Genomic DNA, 17,457 nt, shown 5'->3' on the forward strand with positions numbered 1-17,457 from the left:
ATAGTTGTTGAATTTTCCCTCAATTTGAACCAATGAAATGATGGTATAAATTGTCTTACCAATATAAACAGCTCTCTTGCTTCCACACAGCACCGCACTGTATAAGGATGTAAGGGAACAGGGTAAGGATTGAAATGGAACAAAATGGGACTTATACAATGCAAACTGACCTTCTAATGAACTGTAATCCGAATATATTTGAAATGTCCGTGAATGTAATCAAAACCGTTTTATTAAACACCGAAAACTTTATGCCACCAAACTTCAACCGTTCTTTCCGATAACCAATACATCTCATTACTTGATCTGACAAAACATACGTCTCGATATTCCCAGAATTCGCGACGTTGCCAAAACTAAACATCATAATAACTAAAAAAGGGCTAAAACATACCCCCCGCCCTGAAAACTCAATTTCAGACACTTTGAAATCAAATACCTTTCATAAATGAACTTGTCAAAATCATCCCCTGTTAGAAAAAAATTTCACCAGAAACAAACAAAAATTAACCTACCAAAAAAATATATATAGTAGTCAACTCTTCCGACTACTGGGTCGGTAAAGGACATACCTTTACTACAGCTCGTGTATAGGTACCTTTACTCGTTTTCAGCTTTACATTACGGACTATACCATCTTTTCCGGGATGGACCGGTGTGACTAACTTCAATGGCCAATGCAGTGGTGGCGAATTTTCACACTTTAATATGACTACCGCTCCAACTTCAATATTTGAGCATTTCAAATGCCATTTCTCCCGCGTTTGTAAGGTCGTTAGATACTCTAATTTCCAGCGCTTCCAGAAATCCTGAACCATCCGATCAATCAGTTGAAAACGATCAAGCCTATTCAACTTGATATCCGACAAATCATGCGATGGAATACATTTTAATGATGACATTGTCAAAAAATGTGAAGGTGTTAATGCTTCCGGTACACTTGAATCTGATGACAGACGACAAAGAGGGCGTGAATTCAATAAAGCTTCAACCTGCGTAAGAAGAGTGCTGAACTATTCAAATTTAGTATTTGAGTACCTATCACCTTATAGATCAGATTCTTAGCCGATTTGACATTGCTCTCCCACAAACCGCCCATGTGGGGTGCCCCGGCCGTATTAAATTTCCACTAAATACCATTCAAAGCTAATTCATTTTGAAAAGAAGTTATGAATTAATCCGAATTAATAAATTCATTATTTTCGCGAAGAACCTTTTTAGCACCCACAAAGTTAGTGCCCCTATCTGAATACAGAACATTACAAGTACCCCTTCGAGATAAAAACCGTTTGAAGGCTTGCAAAAAATGATCTGTAGATAAGGAACTGACGAGTTCCAAATGAACTGCTTTTACGCTCATACATATAAACAAACAAACATACCCTTAAATAAAATAAAACGAAGTAATTTCCACTATATTATTTAATTGTTAGCAACAATTGTTTCGCCACACTGTGGCTTCATCAGGCTACATTTCTGAACTGATATAGCCTGATGAAGCCACAGTGTGGCGAAACAATTGTTGCTAACAATTAAATGATAAAGTGGAAATTACTTCGTTTTATTTTATTTCTAATGAATTTCCGCCAAGTAAGGACCGAATCCATTAAAAAAAAACATATCCTTTATTGACTTGAGTTTTTCTATTTTCACCGAGTGATATTTCGAATGATCCAAAGTTATCTACCCCCGTTTGAGAACACTTCAGTAGGATTCACTCTAGAAGCAGGCAAATTCGCCATCAGAGGATAATTATTTTTAGGCTTTACCCTAAAACAACGATTACAGGCATGTATCTGTTGTCGTATAACATTACAACCACCCACTATCCAATATTTTTGTCTCAACAACGCTTCCAAAAGAAATGAACCAGTATGAAGATTTATTTTATGATAGTATTGAATTAATTTTACTGTAAAAGGATCTTTGCCTGGAAGTAGAATAGGGTGTTGGCTAGTAAACTTGAGCGAAGAATTTTCTAATCGCCCCCCCACCCTGAGAACTCTATCTTGGATGAAAGGAGTCAATTTGAGCAATTTTCCATAGATCCCTTTTTCTGAATTCAATAACCTTATTTCCGATTCGAATGCATTATTCTGAGTAATTTTTATCAATACGATCCCCGCTTTTTGCAAATCATCTGCTATAATGAATTTCCTCTTGGGAGGCTTCTTCAAAAATCTAAGTAACCAAACCGTAATCAGCAAAATAGAAATCCAAGACGAAACTCTAGAAAACATTGTATAAAACGATTCATTCGCCACATTCCGAACCGACACATAACACCCAGTTTTTGTCTCCGCTCCAAATGTTACCGAATTTACAAGTTTTTGATCAGTAGGAATTAACTTCAATAGATCGAGAGAGTTAGAAGACCACTTAACTAACTCGAATTTTCCTTCTGCGAATAATGACACTGATTGTGAATACAAATCAAATGCTTCCTCTTCGGAAGGAATGCTGCAAACTAAATCATCTATGTAAACATCTGTCGAAACTATTTTCGTTGCCAAAGGATAACTACATCCATTTTCCTTTATCAACTGCTTTATAGTACAAAGAGCCAAATATGGACTTGATTTTACCCCAAATGCTAAACGATTGAATTCAAATACCTGAACCGGATCATAAGGACTGAAACGCCAAAGCAATCTTTGAAACCTCCATTGATAATCAACTAATTTTATTTGATGATACATTCGTCGAATATCTGCTGTAATCGCTTTTCGAAACAACCTAAAATTCAGCAATAAAGAAAATAGATCGGTTTGTAGTTTTGGACCACCATGTAAAATGTCGTTCAACGAAACATCATTATCGGATGATGTACTAGCATCTAAAACCACACGAATTGGTGTACTCGAACTACCTTGCTTAACAATAGCATGATGAGGAATGTAATACGCAGGTTCTGAATCACTTAAATATTCATCCTCAACCAAATGCATATAACCTAACTGATTTGCTTCTTTCATTATCTCATTATAACTCAAACGAAACTCCGGAAATTTCGCCAACCTTCTTTCTAATGAATAGAGCCGAATCAATGCCGATGTCTTAGAATTACCCAATGTGTTCGGAGAATTCTTAAAAGGAAGCGCTACCGTGAAACGTCCCTCATAATCTCTACTAAAAGATGTAGAAAACAAATTTCCGCATATTTCTTCAGCTGGGTCCGGCAAAATATTCTTTGGAACTTATTGCCATCTCCCAAAATTTATAAACCAAGTCATTTAACCGACACTCCTCCCTTAAACTAAAGAATACACCGAACTCCCCCTTTGACTCTGATTTACGAACTTTTTCCATAATCATATGACCAAATACCGTTTGTACCGCCACTGGAGATCCCGATGCTGATGGTACCGAATTACCCACAATAATCGCGAAAAGATCCGCCCCCATAATGCCTTCAACTTCAGCCGGTTCGTCAAATTGTTCATCTGCCAATTGGATATTTCCAAAATTATTCAAAACACCGCGATCAATTTTGGCTATTGGAAGTTTATCTGTAATTTTATCTACTAAAAATGCCTCAATAGAATATTTCTTAGTAAAATCACACCTAGACGAAACAATAATACTTGTGAAACCTTTAATTGAATCTGAATTAGATCCAACCCCATGAATTGACGTTGAATATTGTGAAAACTTCAATCATAATTTCTTACAACACCTATAAGTAAGTAAGTTAACCTGACTGCCACTATCTACTAAAAACCTAGCTGTTTTCAAACCACCCGAACCGTTTAAAACATTTACCACAACCGTCGACAATAAAACAGTATGAATATCCCGATCACCCAAAGAAGTAGCATAAAAATTGTTATTGGTTGAAACCAACGTATTTGTATTCGAATCCGATTTCGAATTTGGATATTTTTCCAGTTCACCCTGTATACGTCCCAAATGTAATAGGAAGTGGTGTTTTCTTGAACACTCTGAACATAATTTGTCTGAAGGACAGTCTCTTACCCCGTGATTGGGCGATAAGCAATTGTAGCACCAGTTGTTATCCCGTACTGAAGCATATCATTTAGATGGCGACAGTTGTTTAAATTTATCACATTTACTCAACGAATGATTTTTCCGATTACAAAAAATATATATATTCGACCGATCCATTCCTATACAAGAATTATTTTGATGTACAAAAAAGGATTTCGAATTACGAGTTTTATAGCTATCCCCTCTACTAGTGGTTGATTGCCGATTAATGCCCGCCACTCACGAAGCGTTTTTCTCAAGCGTTTGGTAGCTAGCGTTCAAGTAGCTTGCGCCGAATGGTAGCTAGTCTGTCATCCCTTGCTGCCATCGAAACCTGCTACTCGAGAGGTTGTTTACTTATTTTATTGGGTATCCGGGTCGGATTTCAGATGGTCACAGACAGCTGGCAATTTATCAGGTACCGTCGGAACTTCGTAGCGTACCAAATTCTTATGCAAAATGAAAGAATTTTTGATAGGTTTCATCGAAATATTTAGGCAGACAACCTGTCGATGGAAAATGAAAAGTTCAGCATACTCAAACAGGAATATCAAAAATAAAGCCTATTGGGAACTAGTAGAATACTCCAAAGGAAAATTACAGAATGAAAGAGTAGATGTACACCTATTTCTATTTGGCTGATATCGTTTTCCATTGTTATTGTTTTTTGTTATTATCTTCCTCTTTACATTGAAATAAACATTCATTAATTGGAGATCTTCTTTCCCTGGAATGTCCCATTGGAAGGTAGTCTTCCTAGTCAATCATTTTTACCAATTTGAAAACCGTAATCGAAAAAAAAAATTTTTTGCAACAACTTTTACCCATATCTGTAATGTGAGAAAATGAGGTTTTATAAGTTCGAACCAAATTACTCGAAATAATTTTTTTATTACCAATTGTTTTTATCTAATACTGTATTTTCTTAAAATGGAGTTACGAAGGAAAATTAGAGATTCCTGCGATAATTTTAAGAATAAAAAGTCCCATAAACATGAGCTCGCTAATGCATTGTTTTCGAGATACAGGGTGTTTCTTGTGTAATCGTACTTTTTCGTGATGATTTTATCAGTTTATCGAATCTTAATTAATCTTCGCTACAGAATGGGTAAATAAGTATAATAATTAATTTATTCATCACAGCTTTCTTACTGGTTGTTTATAATAATGTGGATTTTTTTCTCGATTACGGTTTTCAAATTGGTAAAAATGATTGACTAGGAAGACTACCTTCCAATGGGACATTCCAGGGAAAGAAGATCTCCAATTAATGAATGTTCATTTCAATGTGAAGAGGAAGATAATAACAATAAACAATAACAATGGAAAACGATATCGGCCAAATAGAAATTTACATCCACTCTTTAATTCTGTAATTTTCCTTTGGAGTATTCTACTAGTTCCCCATAGGCTTTACTTTTGATATTCCTGTTTGCGTATTCTGAACTTTTTATTGTCCATCGACAGGTTTTCTGCCTAAATATTTCGATAAAACCTATCAAAAATTCTTTCATTTTTCACAAGAATTTGGTACGCTACGAAGTTCCGACGGTACCGACGGTACCTGATAAATTGCCAGCTGTCTGTGACCATCTGAAATCCGACCCGGATACCCAATAAAATAAGTAAACAACCTCTCGAGTAGCAGGTTTCGATGGCAGCAAGGGATGACAGACTAGCTACTATTCGGCGCAAGCTACTTGAACGCTAGCTACCAAACGCTCGAGAAAAACGCTTCGTGAGTGGCGGGCATAAAGAACTGGCCATACAATATCTTGAAAAACTTTGGAGATCATTTATATGATGAACCTCCAGAGTAATCGAATAATACAATAATTAATAATAATCGGAATAATTAAATGAATTATTCCGAAATATTTCAAGATTCGTATTCATCATAAAACTATAAAAATGTCTGATAACGAGTAAGAAATTTTATAACTTCACAAATACTTTTCAGACGTAAATAATATTATGTCAATTTTTGTTAATCATGTTTATCGTATATCGTTCAGAGGATCGCTTCATTTAATGTGTATACTTTATATAATGAAATATTATATACATATATACGCGTCGAACCTCTTCTTATTATGTATATATATATATATATATATATATAAGTATATATTTATTTCGAATCTTATTAATAGTAAATGAAAAAAAAAAAGGAAATGAAAACATTTTCGTCCAGGAAGCCATACTACTGAAACTCTCATAATATTCATCATTTTGTGTGAAAAATCAATCTAAATCAAGTTGAAAATAAATTGTCCTTCAATAGTACAAAGTATGCGAGTATTTGTTTGGGTTAAATCCTTAAACTATAACCCGACATAGTCTACTTACTTAGTCTAATGTTAAATATATAAGCAATGCACAGCTAATCTTTACTTCTTTAGTATAACAACAGAGACAGAGTTGTCTCTGATATCAAGTTGGATTCCTTTCTACCCTATCATTGAAACGCCAATGGCCGAAGTGGAGAAAGCAATAAATATTGTATATAACAGTGGCCCAAGGCCCTCACAGAAAGATGAATAAAGATTGAACAAGAAACCCACTAGAGACATCTGTTGTTCACCATACCCAAAATTAATACTCGTCTGAATTTTCAACATTGCGCATAGGCAACCCATCATGTTGGGCCTCTTCCGGAGTGGCGCCCTCTAACGATATTGCCCAATATCTTCCAATGATATTTGAACCGAAGTAACTAACTATCTTCTCCTTAAACAATGCTTGCAGTAATTTCTTGTTGAGATCACTCGATCTTGGATGGCTGAAAGAAATCCTTCCGTTTCTGGATACATCGCACCTGTTGTGAACCAATAGTTCGACGCTTCAATGTCGACATGATCCTGGTTCACCTCGTTGAAATGTCGTACATGTAGGGGTTTTTCTCTCCATCTTTGCAGTTTTTCTTGGATTGTCTGGTGGTTGTATGACAATTGCTCCTTTTGCAGTTGTAAAGGTGTTGATTCGTCTGCTTCACGCAGTACTGTGTAGATCTCTGACATGCCTGATTTGTCTTTGAAGTATGTTCGTAGGTATTCAATTTGCCCATGGGCAAGTTTCATGATGTCTAGCAGACATCTGCCTCCTTTATTCCTCAGCAGTGTCGTTATCTCAATGCTTTTTTTCGGGTGGTGCTTGTGTGCTTTCGTCATCAAGGTTCTCATTTTGCGTTGCAGGTTTTCTATATCCGTTTTGGTCCATGGAATGATACCGAAAGAGTATGTGAGAATTGAACATGCATATGTATTGATAGCTCTCGTCATGTTCTTTGTTGTTGAGGCTTGTTTTAAAACATTGTTTTTAACATTCTATAGAATTTTCTTTCGGAGTTTTCAAAAATCATATTATCCTGTTTTCTTTTATAGCTCTCATTGTATCTTCTGAGTCTTTCGGAGTAAACACAATGTTTTTGTTTCAATGTGTCTAAAATTTGTTGAGCATTTTCATTATTAGGATCATACGTTGTATGTTGCCGGTGACGATCCATTATTATATTCACATTTTTTTGTAATTTTCTAGAAGGCCAACCATTTTGCGAATTGGGTGAGCCTCCCAATATCTTGGCGAATGCTGTGAACTTTGGCTTCTAGCCTTTTTTGCCAATGTGATTTATTTTGTTGTTTTTCTCTGGCTGGTTGCTGACTTTTAGGTTTTGGCTTCACACCTAGCACTGTTGCTATTGAAAATGCTGCACAGTATATGATGAGGTGTAATGATTCGAGATCATGGTAGTCAGAAAGATACTTGGGTATAATCTCCTTGTTGGTCATGACCAGAAGATGGGATAGTATCTTGGATGTCCTCAATCTTGGCAGAATCGGTCGTCTCAATGGATCTGTGCTCTCAAAATCTATAACGCATCTATTCATTGTGGCAAATAATCGCTCCAGTAGTTCTCTTTGGTCTTCTTCTTTATTTTCGACGGGTGCAGCATATATATTTCGTCGTTGAGCATCACTTATTGCTATCACATCTGCGTTGTTTTGTTCCTCAGAATTCATTTGTGCATTGATGTTGTGTTGGTTTTCAGCACAATCGTAGTTTTCTTCAATTGACGTTTCGTTGTTAGTGAGGTTCCTATTCTGTAGCCTCAGTTGGAATTCATTTTTTATGGTGTTAAGTCTCTCATCGGGAACAAGTTTATTTCTCAATATGACCTGGTATTGGTCGGCTACTCTTTGCTCAGAAACTTGGATTTCGGGATAGTTTCTATGGAATTCTGCAAATTATTTTTGCCGGTAGCCTATTTTATCCTTTTCCATATACGTCACTTCATAATAAATGCGCATGATCGTTTCATTTATCGAACTTGTCCATTTCATGCGTCTTCTTGGTAGACCTGCTTGGGTGAGTGCTGGTTGGGGATACTGCGCAGCATCTTCAGCGGTCGAAAAATCTCGTGTTATTCTTCTCCTAGAATGTTGAGATTGTGGAGGCATAGCATTTTGTTCGACAGACGCCCGTCTCCTTAGCACTCTGTCACCGACCTCCCGCATACTGTCATGTCTAGCGCTGGCTCCAGACACGCCCTGAAGAACCTCAGGCAGCGGCTCTATATTCCTATTCCTCAAATTCACCATCATTCATGCAGTAATTTCTTGGATGGCTGAAAGAAATCCTTCCGTTTCTGGATACATCGCACCTGTTGTGAACCAATAGTTCGACGCTTCAATGTCGACATGATCCTGGTACACCTCGTTGAAATGTCGTCCATGTAGGGGTTTTTCTCTCCATCTTTGCAGTTTTTCTTGGATTGTCTGGTGGTTGTATGACAATTGCTCCTTGTGCAGTTGTAAAGGTGTTGATTCATCTGCTTCACACAGTACTTTGTAGATCTCTGACGTGTCTGATTTGTCTTTGAAATATGTTCGTAGGCATTCAATTTGACCATGGGCAAGTTTCATGATGTCTAGCAGACCTCTGCCTCCTTTATTCCTCGGCAGTGTCGTCCTCTCAATGCTACTTTTCGGATGGAGCATGTGTGCTTTCGTCATCAAGGTTCTCATTTTGCGTTGCAGGTTTTCCATATCTGTTTTGCTCCATGGAATGATACCGAAAGAGTATGTAAGAATTGAACATGCATATGTGTTGATGGCTCTGGTCATGTTCTCGCTGTTGAGGTTTGTTTTAAAAATTTTGTTGATTCTCCTAATTAACTCAGTTGTTAAGTCTTTCTTCATTCTCAAATGGTTTATTCATCGGTTTTGTTTCATTCCTAGGTATTTATAAAGATCGTCAGATTTCATTGCTTCTATCTCCTGTCTATTTGAGAGAGCTATCGGTTCATCTTGGATTTTTCCACGCACTACGCTAATCGTACGACACTTGTCCAATTCGAATTTCATCCTCACGTCTTTGGAAAAATTTTCCACCAGTTTGATCATAATTTGCAAGTGGTTTTTTTTTGCCTGTTATAAGTTTTAGGTCATCCATGTATAGCAAATGATTGGGTGCAATAGTATTTATATTTACTTTGACATTGAAACCTTTTTCAGTAGCATTCAGTTGTTTAGAAAAGAGGTTCAGCGCCAAGCAGAACCATAAGGGACTCAATGAATCTCCTTGGAAAATTGCCCTTTTCATTGGAATCTCTTTAGTAGTTATGTTCGCCGTAGAGAGTTCGATATTCGTTCCCCAGTTGCACATTGCATACTTCAGAAAATTTATTGTAATTGGATCGATCTTGTATATAATAATAATAAAGGTCTTTATTCCTTCAGTTATAGTTTACAAATATGATATTTCCAAAATTTTTGTCAGCCACCCGTGTGGAATGGAGCGAAGGCCTTCTTAGACTCAATATATGTCATAAAAAGATTTCTGTGTTTTTTGAAGGATTGGTTACATATGATGGAATCTATTATCAGCAGTTCCTTCGATCCTAGTGCATTCTTGGAACATCCTTTCTGCTGTGCTGTCATTATGTTATTTGTCCCGCAATGTTTGTAGATACGAGATGCTATACATTATGTGATGATTTTATATATTGTTGGTCGACATGAATTGGTCTGTATTTTGATGGATCCGCTATATTTTGCAGATTCTTCGGTAAGAGGTAAGTGGTCCTTGTTGTTAAAAATTTGGGCATTTCCGTTGGATTCCTTATAACACCATTTATGGTTTCAACTAGCATGCCGTGTATACACCAAAATTTCTTCAACCAAAAGTTGTGGATTCCTTCTGGGCCGGGTGATTTCCAATTATGTGTGTTTTTCAATATTTGATGGTATTCTTCTATAGAAACTGCGTTATGCGACATGTGTTCTATTGTCTCACAGGATTTCTCTTCACTTCTTATCCAATCAGCCTGGGAGTTGTAGGGGGTTGGTGTAGCCAGTTGATCTGTCCAAAAATTTCTCAATATCCTCGACGGTTGGATAACTTCCTGGTGTTGCTGACATATTATTGTTTAACATTCTATAAAATTTTCTTTCGGAGTTTTCAAAAATCATATTGTCCTGTTTCCTTCTATAGCTCTCATTGTAACTTCTGAGTCTTTCGGAGTACGCACTAAATTTTTGTTTCAGTGTGTCTAAAATTTGTTGAGCATTTTCATTGTTTGGATCATATGTTGTATGTTGCTGGTGACGATCCATTATTATATTCACCATTGTTTGTAATTTTCTAGACGGCGAACCTTTTGCAAATTGGGTGAGCCTTTATATATCTTGGCGGATGCTATGCACTCTATTTTCTAGCCTTTTTTGCCAATGTGGTTTATTCTGTTATTTTTCTCTGGCTGGTTGCTGACTTTTAGGTTTTGGCTTCACACCTAGCACTGTTGTTATTGAAAATGCTGCACAGTACATGATGAGGTGTAATGATTCGAGATCATGGTATTCAGAAAGATACTTTGGTATAATTTCCTTGTTGGTCATGAGCAGAAGATTAGATAGTTTCTTGGATGTCCTCAATCTTGGTAGAATCGGTCGTCTCAATGAATCTGTGTCCTCAAAATCTATAAGGCATCTATTCATTGTGGCAAATAATCGCTTCAGTAGTTTTCTTTGGTCTTCTTCTGGATTTTCGACGGCTGCAGCATATATATTCCGTCGTTGAGCATCACTTATTGCTATCACATCTGCTTTGTTTTGTTCCTTAGCGTTCATTTGTGCATTGATGTAGTGTTAATTTTCAGCACAATCGTAGTTTTCTTCAATTGTCGTTTCGCTGTTAGTGAGGTCTCTATTCTGTAGCATCAGTTGGACTTCATTTTTTATGGTGTTAAGTCTCTCATCGGGTACAAGTTTATATCTCAATATGACCCGGTATTGGTCTGCTACTCTTTGCTCAGAAACTTGGAGTTCGGGATAGTTTCTGTGGAATTCTGCAAATAATTTTTGCCGGTTAGCTTTGTTGTCCTCTTCCATATTAGTCACTTCATAATATATGCGCATGATGGTTTCATTTATCGAACTTGTCTATTTCATGCGTCTTCATGGTAGACCTGCTTGGGTGAGTGCTGGTTGGGGATCCTGCGCAGCACCTTCAGCGGTCGGAGAAATTCGTGTTATTCTTCTCCTAAAATGTTGAGATTGTGGAGGCGTAGCATTTTGTTAGACAGCCGCCCGTCTCTTTAGCACTCTGTCACCGACGTCCCGCATACTGTCATGTCTGGCGCCGGCTCCAGACACGCCCTGACGAACCTTAGGCAGCAGCTCTATATTTCTATTCCTTAAATTCACCATCATTCATGGGTTCCTCCGTGTCGTAGGGGAGACAACCTTTGATCGCTTTATACGATACGCAGAGCTACGGTGGGAGAATTCTCGAGCTGCTTTCCACACGGCTCTGTCTGTTACCCTGGACAGGGACCCTTCGACAGGTTTCAGCTTCCCGGGTCAGGGAGCTCCTGGAATCTGCGGCGGGCAGGAGTCGATTCAACACTCCTGATAGGTGAATCGCTAGGGATTCACCTACCGCTACCCTATTATATTATTATATTATTATTATTATTATTATAGATATTATGATTCGTTCTCGAGTTACTAGTCATTTCATTGAAGTTTCAAATATTCTGCTAGATCTTGGTTTCTGTTCGAGAATTATATTATTCAGTAATTTCTATTTTTATATGACAATCATAATAGATCATAGAAATTAATCACCGTTTTAGAGTTAGGTAGAGGACAGTAGGTGTTTTTTAAATGGGACAACCTATATCGCCAGATATCCCTTTGAAAATCATTAGTGCTTTCATTGAATATATTACATATGTGAAGAAATTATATTTTCTTCATTCTAATCTCGCACCATAGATGACGCAATTTGCGATTACTACCATAGATCTAGTCTATTATAACAGCCAACGCCAGAGAATGTAAAAGACTAGTATGTGTTTATAATAGTTTGTGATCGATGAACGGAGTCACTCTACAACATAAACAGCGTGGGTTAAAAATTTTTTTTTGATGTGATATTAAAAGGGAATTGACGATTTGAATTATAACCTTTAATTGTCTTTTTTTTTCAGAGCAAAGCAATTGTTTGATTAAATTTTAAAATTCTGTTCAAATGATGAGAATTTGTCAGAGATAAAAGATGGAAAATTAATCATTCGAGTTTTTTTGTGGATTCATAAATGAAAATATATTTTCAGATGAACCAGCTGTGCAAGGTTTGCGGGGAACCAGCGGCAGGCTTCCACTTTGGAGCATTTACCTGCGAGGGATGCAAGGTTAGTGAATATTGAAAGAATTTCCATTTAACTGTGGCATGGATGAGTGTTCCTACTCCTTAGAATATAGATATACTGCGTTCGGTATATGCAACACCCATAGAACAAGTATGTATAGAATGGAAACTCTCATGATAAAATTGACACTGCTTTCAGCGACCTCATGCGGTTATTTATGAAATTATAAAATGAGCGCGCAAAAATTTGAAATGCTTAGAATCGATAATACTTTAATTCAATTCGAGGTTTTTGAATGTGAAAATAAACAACGTACGAAAATAAGGTAATAAGTCTTTCCTTTTGAATAAGGTATATTACCATTATATTTCTGAACGAGTTCTTTCACATCCAATATATTTGACAAGATTAGAGGCTTAAGTTCAGAGAAAACAAATTCATATAAAAAAATCATCTATTTAAAGTTTTACATTTTTCAAATATTTCTAGTATGCCAAATTTTTAATTGGGTCACACATAACCCCAGAAGTTTTGAATTTTGTATCAGTGCCCTTCACAATTGCATATTCAGGCTATCAAACAGGTTATACATAAAAAGGATTAGCTCTGCAGCGCCCACAGCTTCTTGCGTCAATTAATTGTTGTCCTCGATATCTGTAGGAAGCAAAACATTCATAAGTACTTATATTTTCATCAAATTTATTGCAATAAATATTCTAAATTGACTCGATCAGAATTGAAAACTCTACTATACTATTTGTTTAAAATGTTGGAACTCACAACTACTTCCAAAAGTGTGCCCAATTAAAAGCTGTTGGAGAAACATAATTCATCAGTCTACTGAAATTTGCTGATGAATTAAGTTTCTCTACATTTTTTAGCTGCTCTTTGTATAATGAAACTTTTTTCGGATAATTCTCAGTTTTCTACTCTGATCGCTCAGACATTTTGATAGAAAACGTTAATTTTCAGTTAACCTTTTTCTATATATTGAAATATTGAAGTTTTCTGAGGCTGCTTAAAATTCTTCAAAGTCTCTGTTGATACTTCCCTCTCAACATCATTTTGGAGATGTATTCCTTCAGTTTCATGAACTTCTCTCTTCTCCCCTTGATTTGAAGATCCTGTGAAATATGAATACAAAAGTTAACAAATAGCAGATAAGTAAATAATAATTTTCTTGCCCATCATATATACGTATGAAAAATTACTATTGAGGATAAGTTTTTAAACAAACAAAGATAATATTTATGCGAGCGGCCACTAGAAGTTGTTGCTGGAACTGAATTACTGTTTCAGAGTTTAGTACCTCAGTTTCTCCTCTATATATACTTACTCTATGGCCACACCGTTCACACCAATCCCACCTTAAGCTCTCTACACCGCACGCTCTGCACCGGTGTGGATTTGCAGAACGCAGTAATAGAAGGAACGGAAAGTAAACATTTGTGCACGATCCCGAATATAAGAAAGTTGGAAGTTTAGTGTCGCCAATCACAATGGAGTTAACAGCTGTTCAAGATTTTTAGATTGAAAGTTTGAGTATAGATTTTGGGGGCATTAATTAGATTTTTTTTTGTGACATTGACCAGTTCATGTTGTGTCGCCTCGAAACGTTGATTGAGGATTCTATTTCATATCTGACATAACTCTGCATTCATATTATGGCTTATTATGGCATATAAGCCGAAACATGTCAGCCTGTATGAATTGTTGAAGAGAGAGTAAAAACTATATGGTGTCTTAAACTTTTCTCCCTTCCTGACTGATTAAAATATTCAAGAACAGATTTGAAGAATTCCTAACCAATTTGACTTTGAATAATAAAGTGAATATATTATTCCCAAACAACCCACACATCTTTAAAACATTTTATAAACAATATCTCATAGATTTTTAGACGATCAAGAAAACATCAGAAAGTATAGAACTTCTATTCTAGATTCGACGAAAAATGTCCGCGAGATTTACGTTGAAAAGTATTACTTTTTTAGACGTCTATTCAAAGTGAAATAAATTCATTCTAAAACAAGTACAATTTCTGATTTATTCTAGATTATCCTGAATTGGTATTATGTTTGACATATAATAGATGCTTGAATATATACTTCATTTCAATCAATCGGCTATGTCTATATACAGGGTGAGTCTTTGACTTGTACATATATTTTAACCGAAGATTCTTGAGGTCAAAAGAAACACTTTTTTCATTTACCATTTTTTCCGATTCGGCCCTGTTAAAAAGATATAGCCATTTTAAATTTTCATAATGAGCTAATTCACCCCTGGTAACCGGAACACCGAAGTTTTCGCAATTATTAGATCTACAATTTGAAACTTGGAAATAAGTTACTAAATTGGAAAAACCATCATAAACTCACTTTTAACATTCCATTTGTTGAGGAAGTAGTATTTATAATACAATAAATGAGTTATTCCAATTTCACTGACGATAAAGATTAAATATTTTCCTCTTGATTTTCTATTTCATTTTCGATAATCATAACGAATTGAGCTCGCTACCACCCATATTAGCTTAGCTCTGATATTCATAATTCATATCCATTCATTTATTATATCGCATTTATAATATATCGTTGTTTATTTCAATTTCGTAGAATTGCAATTTAACCTTACATTCTCAAATAAATAATATTCATCTGTGACAGTTCTAACACAGACTAGTAGTCTGTGGTTTTAAGTTTGAACCTCAAATTTCGAGTGTTGCAAATTTAAACAAGGCAGTTCGAATTATCTATGTTCTAACTTCTAACCTAAAATGTAAAATATTCATTTACAGTTTACACTGTTATTGTCTTATGATATTTGCATAAAATGAAAATCATCGAAGATTTGAAGAAACCCAACAGAATATTGAAGTTCCATACATATTTTCAAGAAATTTAAAAACAATTTCCAAAATAATTGTGTGGATACAAAATAAATAAGTGTGCATTCTGATAGAAAGTAATTCCTTTATGAAATGAAGCATTTGATTTGTTCCAACTATCTCATAAAAATAAAAATAATGATCTGCTTCAATATTTTTGGAGCCATCAGTGTGAAAATATGGAAATGAAGTTTTATGGCTCTGTAATCAATGGAAAATGTTAGACTCCACTTGTAATCAAATTTGTTCTATAATATGTACCTACATTATAGCCAACTCTACTACTTGATTCTTCTTGATTTTGCCATTGAAAATAAATGAGAAGTATTCAATATAAATATCCACAGTTGAATATCCTGTTTCTTTCAACTCACCTATTTGTTTTCATATTAAAACAATTATGGCACTCTTGGAAGTATGTCAATCATATGCTCTAGGATGAATTTATGGAATAGCAAAAGAATAAAAGTATTTAATCTCAATCACATGAAAATTTGTCTAGTATGTACTTAGTGGTATGTTTCGATGTGAGTTTGAATGACCCTCGAAGAATACAGTATTGTTCGATAGCAGCAGTCTTTAGTGGGATATTGACTGTTGTCATTATAATGGGACTATTTTGTGAAAACTTTTTTAAACATGGGCTTTATGGGAAATCTGGACTTTTCAAAATAGGATGTTGATTTTAATGAAGTATCTACTTTTTATAAGAGCTGTGTCAAAGCTCAGTAATTTGTAATCAAATAGAAGAGTTGAGGTGAGCTTATTCAAATAACTTCATTTTCAAACCAAGTTGGGTAGTACTTCAATTCTAAAATCTGAGACATGACATCATAGTAAATATTCATTTCTGTGGATTTTTTTCCACAACAGAACAGAGTTGCATTTAGCCAAAGTACCCAATTTTTCGAATTTCACAGATAATTTTTTTTTTTTAAGATCAAGTTACTCGAAAACGGCGCTTTGTAGGAGAAAATATGAAGAGTACTTTTATTTTCCAAATTGGCCAAATATTGTTCAATGAACGTTCAAATTACTTTTAAGAGTTGGGTTCTTCGAATTTCTGGTATTTTTATGTGATGTAATGTTCATAATAAAGAAACAGAAGAATGTGTATGGAATCTTGTGTTCGGAGAAGATGTATCACATCAAGGAAAAGCTATATTTCAAAAATCATTTCCTTCTATAGAACCATTTACGAGATATAGCTGAAAATCACATTTTTTTATCGATTTTCAACAGCCTGTATCTTTGTAACCGGGCCGAATCGGAAAAAACTATAAAGGAAAAAAGTGTTTCTTTTGACCTCAGGAATCTTCGGTTGAAATATATGTACAAGTCAAAGACTCACCCCAGGGTGAGTCTTTGACTTGTACATATATTTTAATCGTAGATTCTTGAGGTCAAAAGAAACACTTTTTTCATTTACCATTTTTTCCGATTCGGCTCGGTTGAAAAGATATGGCCATTTTAAGTTTTCATAATGAGCTATGCCGATCCTGGAAATCAGCCCACTGAAGTTTTCCCAAGCATAAATTTATACCATTTGAACTTTGGAAATGGGTTACTATATTAGCAAAACAAGCATAAACTCACTTTTTCCATTCCCTTTGGTGACCGAAGTATTATTTTCAATATAATAAATGAGTTATAGCAATTTCGTGGGAGATAAATATGTTGATTATTTTTCTCTTGATATCTATTTTATATTCGATAATAATAAAAAATTCAGCTTGCAACCACCCATATCAAATCTGATATTTATATCCAATCATTTATTTTCGCTTTTTCACTTCGTTTCGTACGTACAAGAGTTACCTATTCATATAACCTTTCATTTTCATATAGGTAAATAAACATATATGATAATTATCTGTGGACTTCCCACGTTGCCGAGTTTACAATCACAAAACACTATAATGACAAA

General features: G+C 35.4%; 1 protein-coding gene across 1 annotated transcript in view; it reads left to right on the top strand.

Moving 5' to 3' along the window:
• Nucleotides 1-17,457, top strand: part of LOC123673717 (vitamin D3 receptor-like) — a 307,940-nt gene that overhangs the window by 148,062 nt on the left and 142,421 nt on the right. Inside the window, exon 2 of the mRNA XM_045608363.1 lies at nt 12,605-12,682. Coding sequence (XP_045464319.1) covers nt 12,605-12,682 — 78 coding nt within the window. The remainder of the gene's footprint in view (nt 1-12,604; nt 12,683-17,457) is intronic.

The sequence above is a fragment of the Harmonia axyridis genome, chromosome 2, assembly GCF_914767665.1.
Source record: "Harmonia axyridis chromosome 2, icHarAxyr1.1, whole genome shotgun sequence".
Lineage (NCBI taxonomy): Eukaryota > Metazoa > Arthropoda > Insecta > Coleoptera > Coccinellidae > Harmonia > Harmonia axyridis.